This window comes from Ursus arctos, unplaced genomic scaffold (assembly GCF_023065955.2).
Source record: "Ursus arctos isolate Adak ecotype North America unplaced genomic scaffold, UrsArc2.0 scaffold_14, whole genome shotgun sequence".
NCBI lineage: Eukaryota > Metazoa > Chordata > Mammalia > Carnivora > Ursidae > Ursus > Ursus arctos.
Window position 1 is genome coordinate 68,356,773 of NW_026622808.1, and position 12,999 is coordinate 68,369,771.

Genomic DNA, 12,999 nt, shown 5'->3' on the forward strand with positions numbered 1-12,999 from the left:
ATCAGTGTTACTAATTAGTAAGACTATGGGATAGAGGAAAACAGAGCAAAACCTTCCAGGTTTTGAGGAAATTGATTTCGAACCTCAAATTCTATACCCAGCTAAACTGTCGATCGAGGGTGTGGGCAAAATAAATACTTTCGGACACACAAAGACTCAAAGACCTTCTTATAGGCAGTCATTGGGAGACTTGCTGGAGAATGTACCCTGAAAAATAAAAAATGATTCCAAGAAAGAGAATACATAGGATCCAAGAAACTTTGGACCCAATCCAGAAGTGTAATGCCAAGAAATCGCCAATGATAGCCAGGTAGTAGGCCAAGGAAGCAGCCAACCCAAATTGTAATAGTGAATCAGAGAGCTCTCGGAGGCAGGTTTTTTTTAAGAAGAAAAACGAATATGCTACAACAAATGGTAATATTAAAAAAGGTGGATGATCTTACCGAGAAGCCGAATGTGGATAACCACAATAAAAACGAATAGATGATCACAATAGGCACCTCCTTCCCCTCTCTCCTCCTTCACATTTTTGTTACCTGTATTTTCTTTTGAATGTATACTTACATCTTTTTCTCTGAAGCTCAACGTAAACTATTTGGCCTTGTAGTTATATGACTTTAATACTGGAAAAGCCAATTATTGGCTTTTCAGAGTTTAGAATCAATCTATATACAAAGCAGGGAGACCTTAATTAGAGTTAGGGAATAGCACGTAAAACCCATGAATGATAACAAGGTAAAAGTAGTGGTGTGCAGACAGGGTCAGGGCAGAAGGGTGTCCCAGACGGCTTCCCAGGGAAAAACTGAGATACAGGTTTGCCTGTAGGAGATTTAGTGGGGAGCGCTCTCAGGGCTAGCTCCAGTGAGGGTGCAGAGAAACAGGACTGGGGTGATGGAGAAGCTGGGCCGTGGTACCATCCTGATAGAGATCTCAATGGATCCTATTGGGGCCCCTGGAGCTAGAATGATCCTGCAGAGCTGCCCAAGTTCAGGCAAGGGGGCTGAGCTGTGTAATCTTACATGGACCTGTCACTGGGTAAGAGCTGCCCAGGAAAGAGGGGACACATCCTTGGGCAAGGCAGATGCCATCAGCACAGGGCAATTTCCCAAGAGGGATTCGGTCATGAGCCGTCAGCTGCCCGTGTGCCTGGCTGATGGGGAATGAGGGTCAGGTCCCGAAGGGGATCTGGGCATCCACAACAGCATCCACTGCAGTGCTCCAGCTCTATCATTGTCCGCTGTGGGACTTTAAACAAGAGATAGGGTCTCAAACTGGATGGTCTAAATTTTTTATGACTGCTTTGCTTTGCCCATGATGTCAAATCACCCTCACTTACCCCTACCTATCTGCAGTGGCCAGCTCTTCCCATTAGTGTTCTTATGTGGGGAGATCATAAGAGACACCTGGGTGGCTGAGCATCTTGCTGGGAAGAGAGGTCAATTAGCTCACAACAATGGGATCCAGTGGTGGGGATCCAAGCCAGGGAGACCCTAGTGTGTGACAACAGAGCTTGTCATAAGACAGGTCTTGGTGGACCATCTTCCAAGGTTGAGCCTACGTGGAAGAGGTATGTAAGCATTTCATTCCCCCTATGATTCAAGGAATGTGGTGGTGGGGGGACACTCCCTAGCTTGGAGCATGGTAGAGGTGTCCATAGAGACCTCTGTGGTGGGAATCTTTGCTCCTAGCTCTCAGCTTCTTTGACCCAAAGGCGAAGCTCTCCTACTGACATGTGATTAATACTATCAGGTTAATGCTGAGTCTCAAACATGCTGAGCACGTGTTACAACCACGGCAACACCTTGCCCCTTGTCTGCACTGCCATGCACGCCTCCCCCAGCTCCATGTTCACTGGGGTCTCATGGAATTTTCCATGGTAGGAGTATTTACACCACAGAAATCGGCAACTGCTAAACAGTGCTTTCTTCTGATTGTTCCATGCTTACTTAGCACACCACTGCACTCCTCCAGGGGTGTCTGTCTCCTTGGGGGGTACTCCAGGACAGCAGGGCCTTGTCTGTGTCATGGATAGTGTCCCCATAGCCTGGCCCGAGCCATTGCTCACTGACATTTGCTAAATGAGTGACCAGGTAACGCTCTTTGAGGAAAAGGTCTTTGGGGAAGGGAAGTCTTCGTTCTGGTTGTGCACCTGTGTGTGAGCCGGGAGGGCTGGTATATTGGCCTCATTGCTGGTGGCAGACTCTCTTGTAACCACCAGTGGCGGGGATTTGGCGCTAACTGGAACACCCCAGAGTGCCAAGAATGGAGGTCAAGGAAAACGAGGAAGATGGAGGCAGATGGAGAGTCAGCAGCGGCTCGTTCCGTTCACCTCTCCCATTGCCTAAGGCTGAGGAGCTCAGTGATAGGAGCTAGAAGGAGAGAAATGCATCGCAAAACTCGCCATCATTCCTGCCACCCATGGGGGTTCTCCATTTATGCTCTGTGGGCATCTCTGTTTGGTTCAGGGGGCTGAGGGATGGCAGGTCCAGAAGGAAAGGGTCCTGCCCAGTCCTGGGGTGTAGGCGCAGGTCCCCTGAGGCTCCCACCTCCGGATTGCCTATTGTCGCCTTCTGCCTTGGCCTCGCCTGGAAGCACCCAGGAGTTAGGGGTGGAGCCTCATCCCCTCAGGGTGTCCAGCACCCACAAGGGCCTGGCACTGACTGGGCCCTTTGTCTGCTGAGTGGAGAGGTGGCAAGTTTCAGAGAGGAGGGAGGCAGTGTGGAAATGGAAATGAGAGGTCAGCTTCCACCTGGAACTGCTGGAAGGAGCCTCGGGGGTGGCAGTGGGGTGTGAGACAGGCAAACGGGGGTTGGGGCTGGGAGAGGGGTCTGCTGCTCCATCTGCTCACTACCTTCCTCACTGACATGTGCCAGGATTTAGAATTGAATTTCCTTCCCTCCCAAACACTGGCAGAGGCCCCATGCCTGACTCTGGGGTCAGCTGTCCCCCCCAAAAGTCCAGAGAAGCGGGGGGCACCTCCCTTTTGGGGAGGCTCCTGGAGTATTTCTAAATAAGGAAATATTAAAATAGGATTGTAAATATATTGGTATATTTTAAATGTATAAATTGAAGTGATAAAAACTTTTACACCTACACACACAAATAGAAAGTAATATTGTGTTGTTCTGAGCATCATTACAGGATTTATAAAAATGATATTCATTTGTAAACCACTACAAGTGCAGGATTTATAAAAAATAATATTAATTTCTAGAGGACTGTTACTGGCCTAGTAACAAGGGCCAAGTTTAAAGTTAAGTGTTGAGTTTTCATTCACCAAGGTGTGTGTATAACATTTTCCTGATGGGATATTTCTTGAATTTGAGGACCCCAATAAATGGCCCTACTGCTATTCTCTCCCTCTCCATAGGCCATGTCCAGGGGATACCCAAGGAGGGCTTAGGGCCTTGGAGGGCCTCCATGCAGGGCTCATCCTCTCCGAGAGGTACAGAGATACCAATAAACATGGGTATGGAATATTGAGTCAGCCAAGCCAGCGTAACACTGCCCTTAACAAAGAAAACAATACCATCAAAATGTACATTATTGTAGGGTTATAAAAACTTACGAGATGTAGCTAAAGCTTTACCCAGAGGTAAATTTATAGCTTTAAAGGCATTTGCTGGACAACAAGAAACAACGGAAATCACCTAGCTCTTCAAGCCAAAAAGACTGAAAAATAAGTTTAGTCCCAAAGAAATGTGGAGTATGAAAATGATAAAGATGACCCAAAGTCAAGAAATAGAAAACATTAGTGAGGAGACAGAAGCTCAGAGACAAGACAAGCTGCCCAAGTCTCAATGCCAGTGTCTGGGTGAGTCTTTGCCCTACAGCGCCATCAGCTCCCAGGATCCCGGGGTGCAATCGGAATGACCATGCCCGAGCCTTGACGGCTCTTCCAGGGCAACATCTTGGAGGTTCCGGGCCACCAAGCTTTCAGAACGCAGAACGGACAGTCTAGGAAACTTGCGTGGGCCTCAATAAAACCAACCCAGGGGTTAGGAGACTGAGCAGTTTTTTTAATTCAAAGTTCTGAGTTTATTAGCTATTTTTCTACTCACACCAAAACTCGTTGCCTGATAGTAGTATGAAGATACAGTTTGCCGAATTTTTAAAAATGAAATGTATACATCAGAACTGCTGGGGGGGGGGGCGGTGAGGAGGTAGTCGTCCCCTCGGGGCGGCGGGGCGCGGGGCGCGGGGCCCGGCAGGCGGCGCCCTCCCTCCGTCGCGCCCTTCCTCCCGCCCGCCTCCTCCCGCGCGGGCCGCTCGGGCTCCCGCTCCCCCTCGCGTCGCAGCCGGCACTTTGCAAAACTCCTCGCCTGCCCGCGGCGGCCGCAGCTCCGCGCCCTGCTCGCCCCGGCGCGTCCGTGGGGCAGCGGGCGGCGGAGCGCGGCGGCGCGGGGAGCGCGAGGCGCGGAAGCGCCGGGGGCGGGCGCCGGCGGAGGCGGGAGCCGAGGCGGGGCCGCGCCAGCCCCGCGCCGCCGCGCCCCCCGGGCCGAGCCCCGCGCCGCGCCGCGCCGAGCCGCCGTCCCCGCCGCGCAGCCATGGCCGCCCCGCCGCCGCCGCGGCCGCCGCCGCCGCCGCCCCGCCGCCCGCTCGCCTGAGGCGCTGCCGGCCGCCGCGCGGGGGCCATGGCCAGCGCCGCCGAGCCCCCCGGCAAGGCGGCCGAGTACCTGCAGGAGCTGACCCGGATCGTCGCGGCGCAGCAGGAGCTGCTGGCGCGCCGGCGGCGGCGCATCGAGGAGCTGGAGCGCCAAGTGGCGCGGCTGAGCCGCGAGAACGCCGGCCTGCTGGAGCGGCACCGGCGACACCTGGCCGCGTGCGCCCGCCGCCCCGACCCCGGCCCCGGCCCCGGCCCGCAGCCGCTCGGCGTCATCCCGGAGCTCGGCGGCCGCCGCGACAAGTAAGCAGGGACCGGGGGTGGCGGGCGTGGCGGGGGTGCGCGAACTTCTTGGGGGGGCCCGCTCCCCTCGGGGCCGGGTGGGGAGGCGGGCGGAGGCGGGGAGGGTGCCCGGCCGGCCGGAGGTCGCACCTGGGGACCCCCGACCTGGAGCCGGACCTCGGGCGGGGGAATTGGGCTCCCCCCGGAAACGGGCTCCGGGGCGCTACCCAGCGCTCCCACCGGCCGGGCTCCGCGGACGGACGGCTCCGGACTCGGCCTCCAGCAACCCCCGGGGCTCGGTTGCGGGATCGGCCTCGCCACGGGGTGCTGTCCGCGCGCAGACCTGGGGCTCTGGAGAGCGGGGCCAGAACTCCTGATCCGGAGAGCCCGAGACCCAGTGGGAAGGGGACGCGGGAGGCGCAGATCCCGCCCTCGAGCGGGCCTGGGTCACTCGCGGTCGCCGTCCCTCCGGGAAGGACCCCGTGCTCCCTCTAGCCCGGGATGCGCAGAGCTCTCCTCCCTCTGGACGCCTCCGTCTCTTCCTTCGCGGCTGGGGGGTTAATAGCCCGCCCGCCTCACCCTGGGATTACCCTGGCTATTTCGGACCAAGGATTAAGCGGGGGACAGGATGGGGGCGGGATTGCCTGGCCGCGCGGGCCCCCAGCGTCCCGGGCGAGCTCGTAGCTCTCGAGAGGCAGTGCGTTCGCCTCCCAGCGGTGCCTAAGTCGGGTGCGGGGCTCCTCTCCGCCGAAGTCCGGGCGCCCATCTGGGGCGAAGCAGGAGGCACGGGGGGCTTAAGGGGACTCCGGGGTCGGTTGGGTTCCTGGGTGCTCTGAGCCTGTCTACCTCGCTGTCCTTCTGTCTTCGGGACCACCTGGCCACACTCCATGGTTTGGACCCCGGGCAGAGGAGAAAAACACTGTGTTAGGAGCGAGGGATGGGGGGCTGGCAGTCAGCAGCTTCCTGAAGGTTTCCTGCGAGGCTGAGGCCGGGGCGGGGTGGGGGGGTGGGGGGGGGTGGGGGGGTAGGCAGGGATGATGGGGGAGGAGTTGATCCTGACTCCAAAATTCTGCAAGGGGGGGGGGGTTGCGAAGGGGAGGGGCTCCTGATTCGCCTCCAGGTACAGTCACCTGAGACCTGGTGTCTCCCCCACCTTGTGGGGCTGTGCCAGGATGTGACCATGGGACAGAGGATGCCTGCCTGCCCCTGTGTGTCAGGCACCGGTTCTGGGCAGTGCTTCTGGCCTCTGGTGGGCTCTGAAGAAGGAGGGCCCTGAGGGTGAGGTCAGGGCGTGGGTCAGCCTTACAGCTCTGTGGTGGCAGGGCCGGTGGCAAACTCCTGCTTTCTGTTTACCCCGGGAGGGAGGAGGGAGGCATGTGGATAGCTCCTAGCTGGTGTCGCTGAGAGAAAGCAGAGACCCTGCTGCCACCTCCCGGTGCCCCGCCCCTGGCTCTCTGCTGTCACTCCGTCCCTCCCACAGCGGTTGTGGGTCGCCCAGTGCTACTTGCAGGGGACTGAGCTCTTATCCCCCACACAGGGCCTGGAAGAAAAGCTGGGGGCTGCCCCGGTGACGTCCTCAGCAGCTGAGGGAGGCGACCCACAGGGGCAGGGATGCACGTTCCACTTTCCTAGGCAACAGTGACACACGCTGCTGGCAGATGCCTCCCGGCGCCGTCCTGGGGAGTGCATTCCTTTCTTCTCTTCAAAGTCACCTCTGGTGACCAAGTGTGGGACGGGAGGATTCGGACAGACAGTGAGTCCCGCTTGCTGTGGGGAATCCCCGGGGTCGCATCTGGGCGGTGGCCTCGGAGTGGGGGGGAGCCGGGACTTTCACAAGTCCCCAGCTCTGTCACACTGGCTTCCTTTGCTGAGACACAGCCAGAGCCTGTGATGGCATCCCCTTTGAGAGGAATGGTGGCCACACCGCTACCAGCTAAGTTCCAGGTCAGGGGAGCTTCTCCAACTTGACTGTGCCCACCTCATACCTGGGGATCTTGCTAAAATCCAGATTCTGACCAGCAGCTCTGGGGCAGGCTCACCAGCTCCCAGGAGATGTGCTTGGGGCTGGCGCCCAGACCGCACTGTGACAAATGAGACCGTGTGGTACCAGCATACAGAACAGCGGGCTCCCTCACGATGGAGCACGCTGGGCCCATTTTCCAGCATCCACTCCATTTCCCAGCCTTTCGGGGGGGAGAATGCTGGAGCCCCCCTTTCTTCACAGGAGACAGTTGGGGGGCGGTGGTATCATACTTGCCTTCTCAAATACTTGGGGTGTACGGGGAATGAGCTGAGGGCTCCTTTTCCACATGTGGGTTCACGGTGCCCACCACCCATCCGTGTAGCAAAGTGATGCCTGAGGAGCATGGTATGACCAACCTCCTCGAGAGCAGCCGACTTTTATGAAGTGCCTACTGTATGCAGAGCTGTTAGTGATGTACTCGGAGAGACAAAGGCGAGAGCAGAGCAAAGAGGAAGAGAGTAAATAGTTCTGCAGAGGGAAGGGACACAGGTAGACTTGGGTCCCACGGCCGGCTCTGCACTTGCCAGCCAGCGACCGTAGGACAAGTCACGCTTCCTCACGTAGCCTCAGAGCTTTTTGTTAATGCACATTATATGGGGGTGATCACCGCTGCCTCGCATACCTTTTCTGATGGTTAAGGGAAGATAATGGGCATGGAAGAGACTGGTATACAGTAGGTGCTTAATGCATTTCAGGCTCCTTTTTTTGTCAATCAGTTTCTCCCTTCTTTGGGGCCAACTATGCACAAGCAGGAGGTGAGTTAACTTCTTGACAACCCGGGGGAGACCTCCCGGGGTCCGGCACGGCAGCGGCTGTCCAGAACTCAGGGTGAAGTTGGGGTTGGCCACCTGTGATTGAGCGAGGAACCCCTGCGCACGAGCTTCCTGAGGCGCCAGGCAGTGCCAGGCCACAGCTGGGGGATTACTTCCTGCTGGGGCACTCGGCTCCACTTTCTCCCAGTGCCGGTGCCCCCTCCCAGCAGGGACACTGCCAGTGTCAGTGCCCGGGCTCTCCTGCCCGCAGACAGGGGTCCTTGCAGGCAAGGGTGCGTTGAGCGTGTCAGGCTAAGGCAGGCCTGGCTAACCTTTCTTAAGCAGCCACCGGCCACTCTAGCTCGAGTCAGGAGCCCCTTGCCCCCTGCCACCACGTGGACAGGCTGCCCCTGCATATCCAGAAGGTGCAGTGTCCCCCCTCTTGCTGGGGGACAGATAGATGCAGGTGAAAGATCAGGGACAAAGGCTTATCCTGGGACAATAGTCATCTTGTACCACCTCACCCAGGCATGGTAGAAACTTTCCAGTCCAAAACTTTTCAGCTTTTTCTCAGAAGTCCTCTGCTGAAAGATAGCATCGTGAGTTTCTCAGCTATTGGGACAACGGGATGATAACAGGGAAGAAAGAGAGTGCCTTTGGTTATGTGGGATTATTTAGTTGATTTTGTCTGACATCAGAATTCATATCCAGCGTGTAGTTGGCTACATTCTAATGATGTTTCCGGAACCACCCCCTCCCACTCGAGGTTCGGGCACGTAATAGATGCTCAATGGATATCTGTGGAGGGGATGCAGGCAAGCGGGACTGCTGAGAACGGCTGTGTTGTCCTTCCGACAGTGAACTAGAACTTGAGCAGGACACCGGTGTTGGTGAACCTACAGAACCCGGTCTCCGCGTAGCAGGGCTGAGTACGCTATGGCCAGAGCCCCGGAGCGCCTCCGGTGTGGCCCGCACTGCTGTGGGGCTTTGCGTTTACTGGTTCACTGCATGGCCACGTCCCTCCTACGATGCGGAAACAGTCGCTGCTCCCGTTTTATGGATGTGTAGACTGAAGCTCAGAGAGGTCATGTGACTTGCTCAGGCTTTCCTATCCCTTAGTAGTGGAGCCAGGATTGGGACTCAGGTGGTCCGGCCCTCGCCCACCACCACCCACCGTCCCTGCTGCAGAACGATCAGATGACCCCCGGGATCCTGCGTGACCCCCAGCCTCCAGCGCCTGGCTTTTGTCCTGCCATGTGGGATCCCGTCACCCAGTCTGGGTCTTCAGCATCCCCAGGGGTGGCGGTGAGAGGGGCAAGGTTTGAACGAGTTGACCCCTTCCAGCCTCTCATCTTCCAGAGTGTTCCGGCAGAAGTAAGCCCCGGCCCCCCCCCGAGGTTGGAGAGAGGGCCCTGTGGAGCAGCCTCCCTCGCGTTCTCGTCCCCTCCAGCCCTCAAGCGCTGTCACATCACTCCGAGAGGACGTTTTTCTGAAGCTCTGAGTCGGTGACTCACTCTGGGGGAGGTTTCCAGTGGCATTCAGTCTCTGTTGACTTACCAACCGAGCGCTCTCCCCAGGTGTGCGGTGACATTAACCGTGATGACGGCGCAGGCAGGCCGGAGGGGAGCTTACGGGTGACCCGTGCAGAGGGGGCGGCAGGCAAGAAGTCATGATGTAAGCTGTACTTGGGGGGGTCCTGGCAAGACACCTCCGAAAGTGTTCTGTTCCTCAGAGTCGCCGGAAGTCCTCAACCCGTGGTCCAGGCTCTGCCGACCAGAGAGCTTTGTGTCTCTGCCTCCTGTCCCCCTCGTAGTTAGAGTGGGGACCACGTGCAGGCCAGGAGAGGCCTTGAGGGCTTTTCCTGATGCGAGAGGGTGGCGGCGAAGGTGGCAGAGGGAGATGCTGTGTTCACAGTTTCAGGAAATAACGTCCTTGTTCTCCCAGCCGAGATAAAGCGGAGTATCCAGTGCCGGCGAGGGTGTCGCTGGGCCAGAACGAGCTGCAGCGTGCTCCGGGAGGCGGTCCTGCTCGGACAAAATGTTTGCGACTCCGAGGGCCCAGGGCGAGCCGCTCCTGTGTTCCCAGCAGATGGTAGAATCCGCAGAGAGCTGAGGAGAGTGTGTTTCTCTGAAGTTCTCTCCCAGCCGTCTGACAAGCTAAGCAAATGATTATTTTACAACCTGGAAAATAAATCGGGAAAAGCTTCTTTATCTGGCTCGGCTCGAGAAAAACAGGGAGCAGCACTGTGTGTGAGAGGAAGCCAGGACCTGCTCCCGTTCCCACGTCCGCGTCCGCCTCCACGCTGCGTTCCGGCCTCCCGGAGGCTGCACAGATCTTGGGGCCCGGCCGGGGTGAAGGGGGGGTGCGACATCGGGGGTTTGGGGGCATCAGCCTTATTTGTCGGCTGGGTGGCTACTTGTCAGCTCTTTCATCTACGACAGCGTCTAGACAGCTGATGCTGGTTTTTGTTCTTTGCTCTGCTTCTGTGGGCAAGAGCACCGCCTTGCCGAACTTGGGAAGGGCCGTTCTGAGCTTGGCAGGGTAAGCGTCAGCTGAGGAATTGCCACAGAGCCGCAGAAGGCACAAACACGGGCAGGCCGGCTGGGCAGCAAGGGCTGGGCTGGGGGAGCTGCACTGACCTCGCTGACAGGGGGGCAGAGAAGTGGCAGATGCGGCTGGGAGGCCGTCTGGGGTCCCACTCGTAGCCTGGAAGTCCCGTGGGCCTCGAGTCCGCCACCCCGCACCCAGCGCAGACCCAGGCCAGGCTGCGGCTGAAATGGCCCCAGCTGGGAGCCAGGCTGCGCCGGCGGGCGACCTCACCAAGCGGCCTTCGGACTTTGAACCCTGCCCCTCCGCAGGGCCTGTGTTTCCGGCAGGATACACCAGACCAGTTCTTAGAAACACGAAGTGCTTCTGTGGTAATAGGTGAAGAGCTACGGTCTTGAGTGTTTCAAATGCTCCCCCCACCCCAGCCGCCCCGGCCTTGCTCTGGGGACCCTCCAGGCCACCCGGTGACCAACACCTGGAGTCCAGCCCTGCCCTGGCAGCGGGAGCACACGATCCCCGTCCTGCCTCGGCCACCTCCCGGCAGCGTGGGCTTTCCAAGTAAGGCAAACCATCGCCCTGCCCTTGGCCTCCCGAGGCCAGTCTGCCCCCAACCCCTGCCGTGGAAAATGGGGAGGGCTGCTTCTAAACAGGAAGATGAGAGTCCGGCATTGCAGAAAGTGCTCGGCATTAGAGAGCGCGGTGCATGGGAGCTCCAGGGGCAGGAACAGCTAGGGTATTGAGAATGCTTTTGAGGCTTATTTCCCCTCATTTTTATTATGAAAATTTCCAAATATTCAGAGAAATGGAGAGAACTGTACAAGGCAGAACATCCTCTCTGGATCTGCAATGGAAGTTTTGCACTATTTGCTGTATTTCCTGCCTGTCCATCCTAGAGGGTATTTGGAGCCATGTTGGTGGGGAGCTAACATTTATGGAGCACCTGTTGTATACCAGGAACCAGGCTGAGCACTGCACGTACGCTGTGCTATGTGCATGTCCTTTTATTCACTAACTATTGAACACTTGGGCAGCTCAGCCTGATTCTTGTCCTTGATCTGGGCAGCTCCCATTCCACCCCTGACAGGGACAGAGACCTATAAGGAAGGTTGCAGAGATATTGGGCCAGGTTAGGAAGTGGGGTCAAGTGATGTGCAGCCCCAGAGCAGGAAGCAGATGGCCACCCTCGGGTATCAACAGGGCCTTCCTGGAGGAGGTGACATTTGAGCTAGAAAGAGGAGGCAGAGGATGGTATCAAGGCAGGGAAATAGCACATGAGAAAGGGGAGGTGAGAGATGCCTGGCAGGTTTGGGGGGTGGTTGTGGGAGGTGTTGTCAGTGGCCACACCAGGCCTGTGAGTGGGGACAGTTGGGCCAGGTGAGGTCCAGACAGACAGGGACCAGCCCGGGGCACTTGCTTAGTACCTAGATTTCAGCCAGGTTGGAGGGGGGGGAAGGGGCGGAGTGATGAACAAGACTGGCTCACCGCTCCCGAGCTGTGCTGTATGTGAGCCCTGAGTGTGAAATGCTTGGCTTTGCTTCTTGGAGGAGGCAAGATGCAGAGAGGAGTAGGACAGAAATCCTGGGGTTTTTTGCACCTAAACTTAGAATGCTCCAATTATAGTCAAAGCACAGTGATAACCAAGCCCATTCCAGGTGCCGTGTGCTGACACGTCCTCCTTGGCGTCTCCGTTGGCAGGCTCACCCTGTGACAGCTGTGAGCCGTTTTCACCCCATTTTGCAGATAGGAAAGCTGAGGCTCCCGAGAGGTGAAGCAGGTTGCCCGCGGTCACCCAGTGTCAGAGGTGCGATTGGCACGCAGGGCTGCCTGCCTCGAGAGCCCGTGCAGTTCACCGTCACGCTGCGTAACTTCAAAGCTGTTTGCTGCTTCATGTATATGGTTCGCGAAACCTGGAGCCGTTTCCAGATCTGTATGGTCAGCTCCCCCAGACAACCCAGAATGAACTCCAGCACCGTCGCCTACCCAGGGACAGTTCTGGCTTTTCCCCTTTGGGTGTTAGAATTGGCCTCGCACTGTTGTGGTCACCTTGGAGGAGTGACTTCACCACCAGGAGCCCAGATTCCTTTTTGGCAGGAAGAGGGTGGAAGCCGGCTGCTGGTGGGATGGTCGTGGGCAATGGGTGCTCACGTGCAGGGGAAGGGACTCTCGAAGCTGTCAGGCGCCACCCAGCCAGTGCCAGGTGTTCTGTTTTAGGTCGGTGCCACTTCCCCACTCCAAACCTGTGGGCATTTGCCCGTCTGCTAGAAAGCTGCTCACGAAAGCCACCTTGGGCCTTTCTCCATGTGTTCATTCATCAGAACTCGCCGGGACACTTGGTCCTATGGGAGGTCGGCATCTGTGCCCCTCTTCTGGCTCTGCCACCCCCCCTCCCCACTCCCTGAATCCCTTGTTGATTTGTATGGCTTGTTTGCTCTGTGTAGGTCCTTGCCTGAAGAGCGTCAGACCTCACAGAGAATCGGGGCACCTGGGCCTGGCCCTCCTTATCCAAACCACAGGGACCAGGGCATCCGAGGAGGGTGTCCTGGATTGGCAGGTCTGGAGGAGCTGCTTACGGTGGGTCATTTGCAACCTGCCTGTGAAGTGTCTGAAGAGACAGGCCTCAATGAGGTGCTGGGTGAAACCCCACTGTCTTCCTGGATGGTCTCAGTGCTCAAAGGAAAAGTCTCCAGCCTGTATCCAGTGGGACTGGGGCAGCTGCTAGGGACCCTTGCAGGGATGTCCTCTAGTACAGAGTGCAGATTATTTGGAGATAGGTGGCAGGGGTCTCTGGACAG

The 12,999-nt window shown here is 57.4% G+C and overlaps 1 protein-coding gene across 1 annotated transcript in view; it reads left to right on the forward strand.

Annotated features, from left to right (window-relative positions):
* Window positions 1–4,634: 4,634 nt before the first annotated feature.
* IQSEC1 (IQ motif and Sec7 domain ArfGEF 1) overlaps window positions 4,635–12,999 on the forward strand; it is a 376,503-nt gene continuing 368,138 nt past the window's right edge. The window contains 1 exon segment of the mRNA XM_057311963.1: window positions 4,635–4,906. Coding sequence (XP_057167946.1) covers window positions 4,635–4,906 — 272 coding nt within the window.